General features: G+C 39.2%; 4 protein-coding genes across 5 annotated transcripts; 1 reads left to right on the forward strand and 3 right to left on the reverse strand.

Moving 5' to 3' along the window:
- Positions 1 to 375: 375 nt before the first annotated feature.
- On the reverse strand, positions 376 to 2,800 carry LOC109096109 (cAMP-regulated phosphoprotein 19-like). The gene is made up of 3 exons (XM_019109784.2): positions 2,613 to 2,800; positions 1,479 to 1,601; positions 376 to 1,191 (listed from the first exon to the last, which is right to left on the reverse strand). The coding sequence occupies exons 1-3, from the start codon at positions 2,649 to 2,651 to the stop codon at positions 1,021 to 1,023; spliced, it is 333 nt and encodes a 110-aa protein (XP_018965329.1). The 5' UTR covers positions 2,652 to 2,800; the 3' UTR covers positions 376 to 1,020.
- A 741-nt stretch (positions 2,801 to 3,541) lies between these two features.
- On the reverse strand, positions 3,542 to 4,860 carry LOC109096110 (BET1-like protein). Its single transcript, XM_019109785.2, has 4 exons — positions 4,641 to 4,860; positions 4,316 to 4,401; positions 4,176 to 4,232; positions 3,542 to 4,093 (listed from the first exon to the last, which is right to left on the reverse strand). The coding sequence occupies exons 1-4, from the start codon at positions 4,660 to 4,662 to the stop codon at positions 3,926 to 3,928; spliced, it is 333 nt and encodes a 110-aa protein (XP_018965330.1). The 5' UTR covers positions 4,663 to 4,860; the 3' UTR covers positions 3,542 to 3,925.
- Positions 4,861 to 4,907: 47 nt separating this feature from the next.
- Positions 4,908 to 8,938, forward strand: LOC109096111 (ATP-sensitive inward rectifier potassium channel 11-like). The gene is made up of 6 exons (XM_019109786.2): positions 4,908 to 5,057; positions 5,911 to 6,101; positions 6,218 to 6,454; positions 6,547 to 6,816; positions 7,103 to 7,310; positions 7,391 to 8,938. Exons 2-6 carry the CDS (start codon positions 5,943 to 5,945, stop codon positions 7,816 to 7,818), a joined length of 1,302 nt encoding a protein of 433 aa, XP_018965331.1. The 5' UTR covers positions 4,908 to 5,057; positions 5,911 to 5,942; the 3' UTR covers positions 7,819 to 8,938.
- A 952-nt stretch (positions 8,939 to 9,890) lies between these two features.
- Positions 9,891 to 12,398, reverse strand: LOC109096112 (CD59 glycoprotein-like). 2 transcript variants are annotated; one of them, XM_042715114.1, is made up of 4 exons: positions 12,267 to 12,398; positions 11,641 to 11,723; positions 11,419 to 11,523; positions 9,891 to 10,387 (listed from the first exon to the last, which is right to left on the reverse strand). In XM_042715114.1, the coding sequence occupies exons 2-4, from the start codon at positions 11,693 to 11,695 to the stop codon at positions 10,182 to 10,184; spliced, it is 366 nt and encodes a 121-aa protein (XP_042571048.1). In that variant the 5' UTR covers positions 11,696 to 11,723; positions 12,267 to 12,398; the 3' UTR covers positions 9,891 to 10,181. The 2 variants fall into 2 exon arrangements, with proteins under 2 accessions (XP_042571048.1, XP_042571047.1); XM_042715113.1 differs by having other exon boundaries at positions 11,419 to 11,559.
- Between the last annotated feature and the right edge of the window lie 3,728 nt (positions 12,399 to 16,126).

Below are 16,126 nucleotides of genomic sequence, written 5' to 3' on the forward strand. Positions count from 1 at the left end.
CCAGGAGCTGTTTGTTCATCCTCTTGGCTTTGATAATATTATAGTAGCTTAAAAAAATAAAAAACAAATGAAAAGTCCACCACGGCAATGAATGGGCTGGAAAGAGTGAGTTACTGCACTCCACCCAGATACACTAAAAACAATGCATACTGTAAATTAAAGCTGGTTATTTGTATTTCATGAAAATTCAGTCAGTGAACAAATCAAGCGAAATAAATGAAAGTCTTGGTTAATATAAATTAATATATTATATATAACAATGCTAGTCTCCAGTAAATTTGTCTAGATAATTAAAATAATTTTATTTTATGTTTTTCAACAGAAAAGCTACAACCTGCAAAGTTCAGAAACAACTGCTCGGTCACACAGCACACGTGTAGCAGCAACCAGTTTATTTACAGAACAAATGGCACAGTTGTGACAGTAAACATTTGTTTCAGACGATCTGACGACAAAACCTACAGAACCCAGCGAAGAGCTCAACACACTCCTCAGTGTGGGCAAGCAAACGTCGCCCGAGAGAAACAGACAGTGTTAAGGCCACTTTCATAATTAACAAGTAGGAACGAATGAACTTTAAGAGCGCTTCGATTTTCTTCAGCTCAGCCAGCTGACATCTACGAGGCCTTTTGTTTCTTCCAGGAGGCACAGTTTTGGCAGAAGAGGTGGTTGTGATTATTTCAAGTCCAGTCCTTATTATCTATTCACGCAGGTCTTATTTCCAGACAAGCACAAAAAAGATGATCAAAAGTGATGGAAGTGTAAAACCCTAAAATAATGCTGATCTGACTTAATGGGCCAGATTACCATTTTCAGACCTTGGCATCGATGTCGCAATACAACTGACCAAATGCAATGGTAGCAGAAGTATCAAAACGTTATACTGAGAGCGTTTCTACAGGCCCAAGACGAAGAGAGTATGAAAAGACAGCAAAAGAAAGACAAAACAATAAATGTTGAGCGATCATTTTGGAGATGGAGACAGCAGGAATGGCACTGAGACACGAGACCACACTCGTGTTAGACGGCGAGCTTGCTGGCCACCAGAGACTGTTTCCGCTGCGGCAGGTCCTGAGGGGTGGGAATGTGGTCTCCGGTGATCTCCGTCTTCTCCGCCGCTGCTGTCGGGAGCTGCTTGTTCTTCATCTTGGCCTTGGCCATGTTATAGTCGCCCGAGTCAAAGTATTTTTGCTGCAAGGGATAACAACGTTCATTATTTGCAATCAGTGGGTTTAAAGGGATACTCCACCCCAAAATAAAAATTTTGTCATATGGACCTTGACACTGTTATTTACTTGGCAGTCTATGGGACAGTCACAGGCTTCTCGGTTTTCATCCAAAATATCTTAAATTGTGTTCCAATGACGAGCAGAGCTTTTACAGGTTTGGAATGACATGGGGGTAAGTGATTAATGACAAAATTTTAATTTTGGGATGGAGCATCCCTTTAATATTAAAATTCCCTTTCAGAAACGTACCCCTTTTTGAAGTCTTTTTCGCAACAGATCTGACCCACCGGGCTTGGTCCCGAGATGTGGGTATCGGGCCTTCAGTTTGGCCTCCTCAGCCTTTTCTGGACTTACAACAGTGTCCTGCATCTCCTACATTAAATGTGGGATGAAAGCCATGTGAAAACACAAATTCCTAAGCCACAGGAAGCAGATTGATACAGTCTAGAAAGTTTTTTTTTTCTCAAATCATGTCAAAAATTTGTTAAAGCTGCACTGAACTAACAGCAACACTGAACGATAAAAGAAAAATATAGTGAACTTGATGAAAAAAGTTAAAAAGAACAGTGTTTATTTAAAATAAAAATCTTTTGTAACAATATACACTACCGTTCAAATGTTTTTTTTAAAGAAATTAATGCGTTTATTCATCACGGATCTGTTAAATTAATAAAAAGTGATAAAGACTTTTTTTCATTAGAAAAGATTTCTATTTGAAATAAACACCGTTCTTTTTCACTTTTTTCATCAAATAATCCTAAAAAAAAAAAAAAAGTATCACAGGTTCCAAAACAAAACTGTAAGCAGCAAAACTGTTTCCAATACTGATAATAAATCAGCATATTAGAATGATTTCTGAAGGATCATGTGACACTGAATACTGGAGTAATGATGATGAAAAATCCGCTTTGCATCACAGAACAATAATTATATGTTTAAGTATAATCAAACAGAAAACCAGTATTTTAAATGGTAAATGAGATTTTTCAATATTAGTCTACTGTTTTTTTTTTTTCTGTATTTTTGGTCAAATAAATGCAGCCATGATGAACAAAAGAGACTTCTTTAAAAAAAAAAAAAAAAAAAAGTTAAGTTTTATAATACCTAATTTCAGTTTACGATTTACAGTTCATCTAAATGCGTTATAAACATGCAGTCTGTAAAAATGACTCCAAAAAACACATACACGGTTTGAAAAGCCTATAAAATAACTTTTAAGTACTGAGGTTGTATTATGTGGTCTAGCAGCTACATACCCGACCAATTTATTTATATGTTATTATTTTAACAGTAAGTTAAAACGAGTCTTTCTTAACTGAATCAATACAATCATACTGACAGATGCGGAATGGCCTCAGACTAAACGTGCTCGAATAAGCAAACCTGCTGCTCCACTGTGCTCGCCTCCACTTCACCGGACATCAGGACAAATGAAACTCAACAAAAACAAAACAAAAGAGAAGACAAAAACGGGACACTTCGCGTTATTCGCCCTCAGAGAGCCGTCGTTATTTAACCGACCGCCTGCTGCCGCTGTCTTCAAAATCCTGATGTTCTTCTTCCTCGAGAGAAACAGGGAGCGGCTCACACGCTCACTATGAGCTGCACCGCCGCCGCGCGGACTGGAGGAGAACAGCGGCTTTTTGAAAAATACACATATATCATAAAATACATTTATGCAATAAATTTGAAACAGTTTGTTAAACCTTAAGAGAAAATATTTAAAAACAAATCTAAAAAAACAAAGTTTGCATATGTGTTTTGTGTTGTTTCATATTTGATACACCATGCTTTTAATGCCCATACATCATGATAAAGTGAGAAAGTATTATTCTCTATTGTAAATGAATAAGATTTTTTTATAACTGTATATCAAACCGCTTACATAAAATGCATATAAATATCAGTTGTTTTAGCATCTTAGTAAGAATATATTTAAATGCTTAGTTTTAAACATTTAAACTCAAAAACCTGTTTTATTTAACGTTATTTTTCTAAAATAAGCATGGCGTTAATTTCTTCCAGTTAATGTTCATCTTAAAAATTACTAACAATAATAAAGTTATTCTTACATTTACTTTAAAAATTAAGATTTCACATCAAAACGACATGTGAATCACGACTTGAACATTTAAGAATTATACTAAAATTATGCTACTGTTACTTTCTAGTATGAAATATCAATCAGATGACAGGAAACATGGCAGGAGGATCAGATGTATCCAAAATAGTTAAATGAACATCATGTAAGGACATTGTTTATCCACGGGGGATTAAAAAAAAAAACAAAAAAAAAAAAAAATCACAACAGAAGCATTTAAAATCATTTTAATGTATATAAATATCAAAAAGCATTAGTTTAATTTTCGTACATAATCTACAATGATAAAAATATAAAGCATGGAAATTGAAAAAATATGTTTTTAATTAATTTGAATTGGTCCATGGTATGTTACTTTCGATTATGAATAAAAATATACACTGAATAGACCACTTTTGATAGTGTAAACAAAGCGCTTGCTTAAAGTTTAATGTGATCAACCATCCTCAAACCGCAGTCGTTCCTCTTTTATAGTCATGGAATGTCATTTGCTGTTCACTTCACTGAAATCACCTCGTAAAAGGATCAAACAGAGCATCCCAAAAAATTCTCATAGAACTGAGAAACCTGTTCTGAAACATGAGCAAATGACCCATTAGTTCTGGATCCGTGACACTAGATAGTACAGAATGAAGAAGGCCACAACCAAACCGGCAGACACGTAACACAAGATCTTTCTGTTGTCCCGGCCGGATCGTACCATTGTGGAAAACCTCTTTACGCTTCCAGTCAGCAGGCCAGTTGCACTGAGAAAGTTAGAGTCCTGCGTAAACAAGGATGTTCAACACATGATGAGCTACACCCAAACACTGCAAATACAACTTCAACACTTTCAAATCACCAACCATGCCATCCAAGTAGTTATTCTGCTCCTCGGCATCTTTGTCAATGTCATATGCCAACTGTGAATGAGACCAAAGGCATTTAAATGCCACAAAATGACAGCTTTAATTTATTTAATGACGTATATAGACGTCTGCCGTACAGATTTGAGTCTAGAGACTTTACTGGCCAGATTTTCTGCCATCAGCCTGTTTTCAGCATCCAGCATGTCATCCACAGCACCATGTCCTGTCAATAACACAACATAAACTGAGATTAAGCTTTTTTTTGTCAAAGTGCACCAACATGATTTCATATCTTACCACTTTCATTTTCGAGTTTACTTGCACTGGCAACATCAACAATAAATGTTATTTTCTAGACCAAAGAGGCATCGTAATATTTAAATATTATGTGGAGATACTAATAAAATAGCTGAAATTAAAATATGACTGTATATTATAAGAAAACTGCTACGTGTCACTCACCTCGATTCCACGGATCAGCCATCTTTAAAGCGCTAATCCGCTAACAACCTTGAAAAAAACGCCGAGCAGCGGTGAAAACTATTCGTTTTAACTGTAAATAGCGTCTTAAACCAGAGCTAGCACATATGCGTTCAGTAAAATTGTTGACAAGTGTAAAACAGCACACATTTATCACGAACCGCTAACACAGCGAAGCGGCGTACAGTGTCGCGCAGCCGCTGGGGATTCTGGGATATGTTTGTCCGCCAGTCATTCGTTTTTTTTTTTTTTTTTTTCGATAATAATGACTCCGTCTGATTGCATAAGCTTCCTAGCCAGCCATCTGCTTGCGTTTGCTTTAAACATTTTGTTCGGTTAATATTATTTTTTTTAAACGACATTGATATGATATAAACAGCGCGTGTCACTGTTGTGCTGGTAAGCATCTTTATTTTATAATGTATAACCTTGATTATGCGGTCATCATAACGACGAGTCGCAAAATACAATAACAGATGCATAATTAAATTTGATAATATTTTCACGTATAACAGCGCGTGTGCGTTTTGTAGGGAATATTAAATTAAATATATTTTCGATTGCCCTGTATTTGAAGTAGATATAGTCGCAGATACAAAACAACATAAATATAATATATAATATAATATCATTAACTGTTTTAATAATGATGTTTTAACAGGAGTGCGGTTTGTGATTTTCAGTGCTTTTGTCGACTGATCACATCCACCACTGTCCGCCGAATCCTCTTAATGCACGATCTTTATACATTTATACAATGCACTTAATGACTTTAAAAGGCATTTAAATGAGGCTTTTAAGGTAGTAACACGTGCGAAGTTCAATTGAAATTATTTACCAAGCAAAAGAGGGACAAACCTTTCTGAAATTTCAATTAAAATTATTTAAATGTTATAATTTAATTTAAAACATATTATATATTTTATAATATACTAGAACATTTTATTAGTTTATTATTACATAAATCTCATTCCTGTTTCATTTATGCATGAATGACAAATATGCACCACGTGAAGTTTAATATTTTGTTGAAACTTGATGGAAATCTATATATGTTATTAAAATACATCATCTTAAATATAGGCCTAAATATAATATAGGCCATTTATTTTCAATTAAAAAGTGTTTTAAAGACAACCCCTTTAATCCAATGTAATTTTTCATTTAAAATTAGTGTATTTAATTTTTTATGTCTATTTCGATTTTTTTTTTTAATTAATAATTATTATTATTTTTTATTTTTTTTTTTTAGTGGGGAGCACCAATCAGCCAGAGCTTGTCACAATGCTGGCCCGCAAAGGCCTTTTGGCTGATGGTTTCCTGTTGACACGACTGGCTGAAGATGCCACACAACCCAGCCGCATCCGGCCAAAGTCACAGAGGGCACGTTTCATCACCAAGAGTGGGTCGTGTAATGTTGCCCACAAGAATATACGAGAACAGGTGCGTTGCCCAAATGAAGCAAGCAAATGTTTAAATTCACTCAGATATTGTAGTATAATGTGTTATTAGACAACAGATGCTGTACACTTCACTGATTAGATTCTGCTGCTTCTCAGGGCCGGTTTCTCCAAGATGTTTTCACCACCATGGTGGACCTGAAATGGCAGCATTCCCTGCTCATCTTCACTTCGGCATTCCTCTGCTCCTGGATGCTCTTTGCCATGGTTTGGTGGCTCTTAGCGTTCGCTCACGGCGATCTGGAGCCTCGAGATCCCAATGAGCCTGGACCTGTGCCGTGTGTCACTTCCATTCACTCCTTCACGTCTGCCTTTCTGTTCTCCATTGAGGTGCAGGTAAGGAGCAGTCTGGATGGATTTGAATCCAGTTGTTGACCAAATGGCTGAGCTTTCTGAACCTGTAATATCAGTCATTTCTGTGATATCAGGTGACTATTGGTTTTGGAGGACGAATGGTGACGGAGGAATGTCCACTGGCCATCATAGTCCTCATTATCCAGAACATTCTGGGCTTGATCATCAACGCCATCATGCTGGGCTGTGTGTTCATGAAGACAGCTCAAGCCAACCGGAGAGCAGAGACCCTCATCTTCTCCCGTAACGCAGTCATTGCCCCTCGGAACGGCCGACCAACGTTCATGTTCCGTGTCGGGGATCTGAGGAAGAGCATGATCATCTCAGCCACAATACAGCTGCAGGTGACAAATATCTCACACTCTCTGAAAAACAAAATTATTTTATTGGCATTGATAGTTCCATTAAGAACCTTTAATATCAATGGAGCCTTTCCATTGGACAGAAGGTTCTTTATAGTTGAAAGAAGTTAGATTTTTGAAATGTACTTCAGAACTGTTCACTAAATGGTTCTTCTCTGGCATCACTGTGAAAACCTTCCTTCTGGAACGTTTATTTGTAAGAGTGTAGCTCTTCTGTCCAAAACTTCTTGAGTTGAATTCCACCCTAATCTTGATTTGTGTTATTCAGGTGATTCGGCGCACAGTGACGGCGGAGGGTGAGGTGATTCCTGTCTGTCAGCTTGATATCCAGGTGGAAAATCCTCTCAGGAGCAACGGCATATTCCTCGTCTCTCCGCTTATAATCAGTCACACCATTGACAGAGGAAGTCCGCTGTACGAGGTCTCAGCGCAGTCCCTGGCTACCGAAGACCTGGAGATCATTGTCATCTTGGAAGGTGAATAGAGTGCACTTCTCTTTTGCTGCCTGTATAGCTCACTAGGTTTATAAAGAGAGTCGATGTGTCTGTTCTACCAGGTGTTGTGGAGACCACCGGCATCACCATGCAGGCCCGCACATCCTACACGCCAGAGGAGATCTTTTGGGGTCGGCGTTTCGTCTCCATTATGACGGAGGAGGATGGGCGCTACTCAATCGACTACTCCAAATTTGGAAACACCGTCCCCGTCCGGATGGCGGCGCTCAGTGCTAAGGAGCTGGACCAGACCAGGGGCGTGCAGGACAGTGGACCCCATGAGGGTAAACCTCAGGGCTGGGGGCTGGTGAGGGCGGGACGGGGCGGGTACAGGAGGGGCGGCGGCCGGGCCTGCGATGACACTGCAGTCAAGCCTTGGTACGTGCCAGCGGAGAAGGAGGAGGAGAAGAAGGGGCAAAAGAAAAAGGTGAAACTTGAGGAAATAGGCAGAGAGATTGAAGAAGAAACAGTGGAGGACATGAGTGATTAGAACAAAAACATTTATTTGGTTTTTCAGGTATGGAAGTAGAAATAGCCTAGAAGTTACTGGTAACTAGTTCACTTAAAGTTATAGTTCACCTAAAAATGAAAATTCTGTCATCATTTACTCACCATCATGACATTTCAAACTCTCAAACAGCATCTTTATAACCTTTTTGGATCTTCTAAGTTTTGGTTACCTGGGCAGAAATCTCTCAAGTTTCATTCAGAATAACATACTTTGTGTTTCGGAGATTAACCAAAGTCTGATGGGTTTGGAACAACATGAGGGTGAGGAAATGATGACACAATTTCCATTTTTTTTTGGAGAACTATCCCTTTGATATTCAATAATATTATAAATAATAGTCTCAAATAGATTTTATACTACACATGTTTTGTAAACTGTCAAAACATGGACAACTGTGGCATTGCTTACGAATACCTCTGAGAATTTCTTGTTCTTTTCTGCCAGCAATAAAATGAATTTTAGGATTGTTTTAACAGAAAAATGTGGTATCTTGACAGTACTAGTCAAGATATGGACTGCAGTTAGGGTACATGACATAATTAATTCAGTGAGAATAAAAAGCAGGCTGTGGGGGACAGAAGTAGTCAACAGAGTCAACTTTCAAGTTGTGAAATTAAACATGACCAAAACTCTGCACAAACTGTTTAACAGACTCTTTCTATCCACCACAGATAAGTTTCTTTTTATTATTCACGTCAAATTAAATATGGCATATACCTCAATTAAAATGTATTACTTCTGCTGTTAAAGTAAACATGTGGCAGCTGTATATGTTTGTATGTTGGGTTTTGATACCATAAGCCCTTTTAATAATATTACAGTTCATTGCCTATTTGTGTTCCGATCTTGTTTTATGAGATGATGTGTTTACATAACTTTTTTTAAAGGTATAGTACACTCAAAAATACAAATTCGGTCTTCATTCACTAACCCTTATGTCATTCCGAACTCATATGACTTTCATTCTTCTGCTGAAATGTAAAAGAAGATATTTTCCACTGACCTACATAGTATGGGCAAAAACAACAACAACAACAACAACAACAACAATGTAAGTCAATGAACCAAAAAAAAAAAAAAGGAAGATATTTTGAAGAGTGTTGATAAATAAACAGTTTTGGTTCCCATTGACTTCCATTGTACAAATAGAAAATACAGTGGAGATCAATAAAAAATAAAACTGTTTGGTATCATTTACTCACCCTCATGCCATTGCAAATCAGTAAGTTTTTTTTCTCTGTGGAATAATAGAAAACAAACAAACAAAAAAAAAACTTTTTGGTTCCCATTGACATATATTGTTTTTATCCATACAATGGAAGCCAATGGAAACTGAAACCATTTAGTTACCAACAATCTTCAAAATATCTTCCACATTCCACAGCAGAAAGTCAGTCGTACAAGTTTGGAATTACATAAGGGTGAGTAAATTATAATTTTTGGGTGGAGTATACCTTTAATGTGGCTATCATAGTTGTTTAGTTTGTAAGTGTTGACATTGTTTACATTGCGTGGGCTTGTGCAATTGTGTTGTGAACTAGAGGACCCCTTACATACAAACCTTTATGTTTGTGTCCTATTTAAATGTGAAAGCTAGGGAATACATTCCATGTTGATTTAACAGTTTACATATCAGTGTGTATTTCACATATTTAATAAAGCATATAACATTTTATATATCTGACTGAAGGAATTCCTGAAATTTTCTCGGAAAACCGCATGTTATGTCACAGGATTAGGGGTCAACAGCTGGGCAGACTTTACAGCAAACGAAGCTGTTCCATCTGTGTTCAGATGGTGGAGATTTTAAAGTCGTCTGTTTCAAATCCACTCACTGAATATATATTCCTCCTTTTTAGTCATTATAGTGTAATATTGATGTTAGGTGCTGTATTTAAATTGCTAGTTGAAGTGGAGCTGTCCGCAGTGCTGAATAAACACTTGAACCATTGCAGGTGGTTTGAAACTGGACTTGTAAGATGGTAAAGGGTAAGGCAACTTCAAAAGCACCTGTTTTTAAAAACATTTAATTCAGAAAATCAATCTTTATGTTTAATTAGTTAATTTATTAATGTAAATATACTACATACAAAGGTAATTTATGGGAAGATCAAACATTTTGCTGCATTCTTATCAAATATGACAAAATAAAAATAAAATTTTTAAATTAAAAAGTCAGAAAAGAATGGTATTAGAATAAAAATAATTTACAACAAACAGTGCTCTTTGATATGTAAGTGGTTAGTTAAAACCAAACAAACACAAATAATGGTACATAGTAAATACATAGATGTCCATAAAGGGTATGGCAAGAAATAGCCTTCGAGGACACTAATGAGAAATCAAGCAGTGATGCAGCAGGACCAGAGGCTGGTGAGCAACGCCAGCAGGGATAAGATCCACGTGCTTGACGCGGTCGCTGGTCCGCTGTTACACAGGTCAGTGTTGCAGCACCTGTAAGTATATTCTGATATCGATGGAAACTTCTGGGACAGACGAGAGTTATCACAGTCAGTGTAACGAATGCACCGGCGAATGGTCTTCCCACCTAGAAAATTAAAACTGTTAATCAGTGAATAGAATAGAATGTTTAAAAAAATAAGTCACTTAAAAAAGTATGAATGCCATTAAATTAATGTTATTTTAAATGGAGCATATTTTTCAACATACAAGTTAGAAATTAAATTATTAACTTATTTATAGTATTAAAATTATGTAGCCTTTCAGTTAAAATGCACTAATCATCCATCAATCAAATCAGTCTTACCTTTTGGGGATTTTTAAATTAAAAAAAAAAATCAGGACTTCAAATTCTGTTTGTTTTTTGTAGACAAGGTTGAGGTTATTTTAACTTTAAATTAAAAAAAAAAATCAGGACTTCAAATTCTGTTTGTTTTTTGTCTTCAGAACATTTTTTAAGAAAAAAAATTCTTAAGTTAGAAAATAAGAAGAAATAAAAGAATTGTATTATTATTTTATTGTTCCATGTTTGGCGCATTTCTTAGTTTTTATGAAATAAAAGCATTATCTCAGTATTTATGACTTCATTACTAAGAAATCTGAAGTCTGTTGTATAGACAAATCTCTAAAACACAAACTTTATTAAACTGAAAACTTACACAACTAATTTGAAAAGTTATTTGAAGTTATTTGATCTTTTAAACTGAAAGAAGCCGTTTTAATGGACATTAACTTTACCAATTAATATATAGTATGTAGTAAGTGGTTATTTTTAGACAGATTAATTAGCAAAGAACAGTTGAGATTAGTTTTAAAAAGTCACATACTTAACTTACCCAACACTGCTCAACATCATTTGGTTAGTAGTTATTGCAAGTGGTTCAGAAAAGTGATGTTAATTCTTAGAAAATGTCTAGTGTCATTTGTTTGCAGATGTCACTTTGTTTGATAATATAATATAATATACAAATAAATTTGAAACAATAATTGTGTTTTAAAATGTATACATGAACCAAACACTAAACTAATAAAAATAAATAAAAACGTAAAAGCCAAAACCTTTTTGTCCCTGTCTCAGGAGGATATGTGACATTGCATACTAAAACTTCACCCACGAACCTTTCTCGTGAAGATATAAACATGCATCCTCATAAGAACAAACTTGCTGCACTGTGCATCGGCCCCCGGTGTAATCCTCACACTTGTAGCATCGAAGAGACGAGCCTGCAGAGGAGAATCGGATTCCATAATGCTTAACGCCTGTTTCAAATAGAAAGCACTGAGGTCATGACCAAAGCCACACAAAACTAAGCCAACAATAATTAAGTGCATTTAACTTACCTAAGCTAAGAGTCACACAACAGACCAACAGAAAAAGTCCAAGAGAGCACTTCATTATGAGAAAACCTTCCTGACCTAAGAGACTGATAATGAACAGCAATAAACTAAAATAACGAAAACAAATCAGCATATGAATGAAAAGTCAGTGCATTCATGATTTCTGAAGGATCATGTGACACTGAAGACTGGAGGAATGATGCTGAAAATTCAGCTTTGCATTAACGAAGTAAAATAAATGTTTAAATAATGTCACATAGAAACTGGTTTTAATTTTTTTTTTTTTTAGCACATAAAAGCAGCCTTGGTGAGCAGAAAATAATTAATAACATTTAAAAATCACAATGTTTGCAAACTTGTAAAAAAGGACTGTATATACAATACATATATAAAAAGTATAAATGTTGTTTATACTATATATATATATATATATATATATATGTTATCACTTAGATTATGGCCATTTGACTTATAGCAGTGTTCAGATATATATATAATAAATTAAATAATAGAATACATAAAATAAAACTGAAAAGCAAAACTGCACAGTTCAACAAATATCTTTTTCAATACTTGTATGACAGCTGAAGGAAAATATTAGCATCAGAATCATATTAAATATGACTTACAATGCTCAAAATATTCAGGGTTAATCCAAGCTTGTGTGTTTCAACCTTCCAAAAGCATTCTTCGTGCCACCTCTTCCCTGCTCGAGCTCTCTCCCAGCCTCACCCTTGCCCTTCATGAATGATGTCATTGATGGAGTCTCTCCTAGATGCCAAGACAGATTAAAGGGATCTGAAAAATGAGACAAGATTATGTTTAACAGTCATTATCATTAATATCCATTAATATATTGCAATGCCTGCGTGTTGGTGACTTATAAATAACTATAAGTGCAATAAACAGTAAAACTAATATGATAACAGTTTGCAATAAAGAGGAGCATAAGACTCTTTTTGTACAAGTAAAATAGTTAGAAGCAAATGACATCATAACGCATCTCAAAAACAATTGCATTTCGCTAAATCATTATCTTGCACAGCCAGAACTAGCCTAAAACAGCACATTCAGAATTTGCCTTTACAAAGATCTTATACAGAATATGTATCAAAACAAAAGATCTTGACTCTGTTCACAGAACTTTAGTTCAGTCTAACTGTCTCTCTCTTTGTACAGCGTAATGACTGACCACCTGAATTAAACCCCAATCCTTTCTGCTATGTTTCCTAATACTGCAGCTGGTGTTGACAATAAGGCCTGTGTCACACTTCCCAGAGCCTTTCTGCAGTCATGGAAGCACTCAATTCAAATGTCATCTCAATGCCGCCCTTATTTCAGACTGAATTTCAGAATCTGAAAAGGCATGAAATGCAACTGTGAATCTGTATCTGATGATAACAGAACAATTGGTGTTAAGCAAATGGATTTGTTGGGATTTAAAACAGTGAAGTAGTGTTGTTTGTGTGGCAGCCCACACAAGTACTCATGTTGTTGCTTTTCTGCTAACTTACAAAAGGGAGCAGAAAATCACCCATCACATGTCAGGATGCTAATATCCAGGAGAAGGCATGATGATTGGCTTTTTTTTCACAGTGCTGGAATGGGACTGTGTTTAAAGGACCAAATATCGGCATGAACAAAGAAGCTGTGGTCAGACAAGCAACAAAGAGCACTTGATCTTTATTTGGGCTGTAGCATTCAGTGCAGCATTTTAAATAATGTGTGCATGTGTCTAGTTAATCTAAAAAAAACTTTATTTTTTAACATGCAACAATCAAGAAATGGCTTTCTTTTTAAACCTAAAATCACCTTATCTATAAATGTAGACTCAATTAAAGGAATAGTTCACCAAAAAAGTACAAATTGCTGAAAACGAACTCACCCTTAGGCCATCCAAGATGTAGATGAGTTTGTTTCTTCATAAGAATAGATTTAGATAAATGTATTATTGCATCACTTGCTCACCAATGGATCCTCTGCAGTGAATGGGTGCCGTCAGAATGAGAGTCCGAACAGCTGATAAGCACATCACAATGATCCACACAACCTGAAGAATTACACTTCCGGTATGATATGAGCGCTCTATCCATAATATTGCGGAAAAGTCATCTTGTCTGAATCAGGAGAGTAGTATACACGGATCTGTCAGGGTTCCGGTAGAGGGATGAGGCAAGGACTCAATGATGCAGAGAGAAGGGCTCTTTAATAATAAAAAATAAGATAAACAAACAAAAACCTACCCCTTAGGGGAAACAGACAAAACTAGACTGGCAAGGCAAGGCACGAGAAACACAGACAAATTTTGACGACGAACTAACAACCAGACTGCAAAACACAATGAGAATAAAATAGGGAGCTAATGAGGAGGGTAACGAGGGAACACATGTGGGGAAAATTACATCAATAATCATGTAACAAGATGGGTGGGGTCAAGACAATTGACGAGGACACATGGCACATAGGAACCAAGACAAAAGCCATGTGCTTACACAAAACAAAAACACAAAGCACATGGCCAGCAAACCAATCACAAGCCATGTGCTTGAACTAGACACAAACACGCAGCTAATGAGCAAACTCATCAGCCGCGTGTTCACACAAGACAGCACGCAGCCAGCGAAAACCAAGCTGCGTGCAACAATACAAACACTGGAGACCGCACGCTCCCACAACAAGACAGAACATGGAACGCGAGTTTCCGGTCCCACAAGAAACCGAAACTCAGCAAGACATGAGTGCCGGGATCCGAACACCACGCTCCAACATGAAACAAGACACGCAGACGAGAGCACATTTCGAGCAGTCTCAAAGCCGCGCACTCACATTAAAACAATGACATGACGTGAGTGTCAGGGCTCTGTCACAAAACCATGAATGACACTAGACAGAAGTGACAGAACCCTGACACTAGCCCCCTCAAAAGGGACGCCACCTGGCGTCCCTAACGAGGAACACCCAAAAACAAGACAGGAACATGACAGTACTGGCAAGGCAACACAAGACTGATACACAACAGAAAACAAGACATTGAAATCAAAACAGACAAAATAGGGGAGGGAGGGGAGGGAGCCCAGTCAGCCAACATTATTAAAAGGGACCAGGGGAGGGGCGGGAGGGCTGAGCCAAGGAGGGCTCAGGCAGTCCAGGATCCCAGCAGTGGGCCAGGGTGGAGCCGGAGGAACGAGCCAGCAAGGATCTGGCCTAACAGGAAACCCCGGCAGACCAGCAGGGCGGAACCAGTGGGAGAGACCAAGAGGGCTCCGGCTTAACAGAAACCCCGACAGACCACCAGGGCGGTGCCCGGAGGGACAGACCAGCGAGGCTCCGCCTAACAGGAACCCCAGCAGACCACCAGGGCGGAGCAGGAGGGACAGACCATGCGAGGATCTGGCCTAACAGGAACCCCGGCAGACCAGCAGGGCGGAAAAATTGGAAGAGACCAAGAGGGCTCCGGCTTAACAGAAACCCCGACAGACCACCAGGGCGGTGCCGGAGGGACAGACCAGCGAGGCTCCGGCCTAACAGGAACCCCGGCAGACCACCAGGGCAGAGTAGGAGGGACAGACCAGCGAGGATCCAGCCTAACAGGAACCCCGGCAGACCACCAGGGCAGAACCAGACGGAGAGACCAGGAGGCCTCCAGCCAAACAGGGACCCCAACAGATAGCAAGGGCAAAACCGGCAAGGCACTCAATGGCGGAGCCAGCATCAGGGCAAGGAGCTTTGACAGAGCCGGCATCAAGGCAAGGAACTTGGGCAGGGGTGGCGCCGGCAGGGAAAGGAGCTTGGGCAGGGGTGGCGCCGGCAGGGCAAGGAGCTTGGGCGGCGCCGGCAGGGCAAGGAGCTTGGGCGGCGCCGGCAGGGCAAGGAGCTTGGGCGGCGCCGGCAGGGCAAGGAGCTTGGGCAGCGCCGGCAGGGCAAGGAGCTTGGGCGGCGCCGGCAGGGCAAGGAGCTTGGGCGGCGCCGGCAGGGCAAGGAGCTTGGGCGGCGCCGGCAGGGCAAGGAGCTTGGGCGGCGCCGGCAGGGCCAGGAGCTTGGGCATGACTGGAATGTTCTCCAGACCAGCAGTGGGCTCCCGAATGGCCTCCGGGCCATGTGGGATGGAGGAAGCCTTTCTTCTCCTCCTCCATTTCCGAGACCGGGGCACTGCAGCCTCATCAGGCACCTCTGGGGGCGCTGCAGCCTCATCAGGCACCTCTGGGGGCGCTGCAGCCTCATCAGGCACCTCTGGGGGCGCTGCAGCCTCATCAGGCACCTTGGGGGGCGCTGCAGCCTCATCAGGCACCTCTGGGGGCGCTGCAGCCTCATCAGGCACCTCTGGGGGGCGCTGCAGCCTCATCAGGCACCTCTGGGGGCGGCAGGGCAGAGCCATTCCTCTTCCTTCCCCTCCTCCGTCTACTACGAGAGTGAGGTGCTGCAGTCTCTCTCTTCGGCCACCTCTAGGGGTTTCTGCAGTGTCACAAGTCACCTCAGGGGGCACTGCCGC

This window comes from Cyprinus carpio, chromosome A25 (assembly GCF_018340385.1).
Source record: "Cyprinus carpio isolate SPL01 chromosome A25, ASM1834038v1, whole genome shotgun sequence".
NCBI classification, from domain to species: Eukaryota; Metazoa; Chordata; class Actinopteri; order Cypriniformes; family Cyprinidae; genus Cyprinus; species Cyprinus carpio.

Coding starts and splice junctions, on each gene's coding strand:
- LOC109096109 (XM_019109784.2), bottom strand. CDS start 2,651: ATGTCCGGTGAAGTGGAGGCGAGCACAGTGGAGCAGCAG. Junction 1,602..2,612: donor CGAGCACAGTGGAGCAGCAG/GTTTGCTTATTC, acceptor CATTTAATGTAG/GAGATGCAGGACACTGTTGT. Junction 1,192..1,478: donor GAAAAAGACTTCAAAAAGGG/GTACGTTTCTGA, acceptor TATCCCTTGCAG/CAAAAATACTTTGACTCGGG.
- LOC109096110 (XM_019109785.2), bottom strand. CDS start 4,662: ATGGCTGATCCGTGGAATCGAG. Junction 4,233..4,315: donor AAGTCTCTAGACTCAAATCT/GTACGGCAGACG, acceptor TCTCATTCACAG/TTGGCATATGACATTGACAA. Junction 4,094..4,175: donor ATAACTACTTGGATGGCATG/GTTGGTGATTTG, acceptor TTGTTTACGCAG/GACTCTAACTTTCTCAGTGC.
- LOC109096111 (XM_019109786.2), top strand. CDS start 5,943: ATGCTGGCCCGCAAAGGCCTTTTGGCTGATGGTTTCCTGTTGACACGA. Junction 6,455..6,546: donor TGTTCTCCATTGAGGTGCAG/GTAAGGAGCAGT, acceptor CTGTGATATCAG/GTGACTATTGGTTTTGGAGG. Junction 6,817..7,102: donor CAGCCACAATACAGCTGCAG/GTGACAAATATC, acceptor TGTGTTATTCAG/GTGATTCGGCGCACAGTGAC.
- LOC109096112 (XM_042715113.1), bottom strand. CDS start 11,695: ATGAAGTGCTCTCTTGGACTTTTTCTGTTGGTCTGTTGTGTGACTCTT. Junction 11,560..11,640: donor TTGTGTGACTCTTAGCTTAG/GTAAGTTAAATG, acceptor TATTTGAAACAG/GCGTTAAGCATTATGGAATC. Junction 10,388..11,418: donor TTTATATCTTCACGAGAAAG/GTTCGTGGGTGA, acceptor TTAATTTTCTAG/GTGGGAAGACCATTCGCCGG.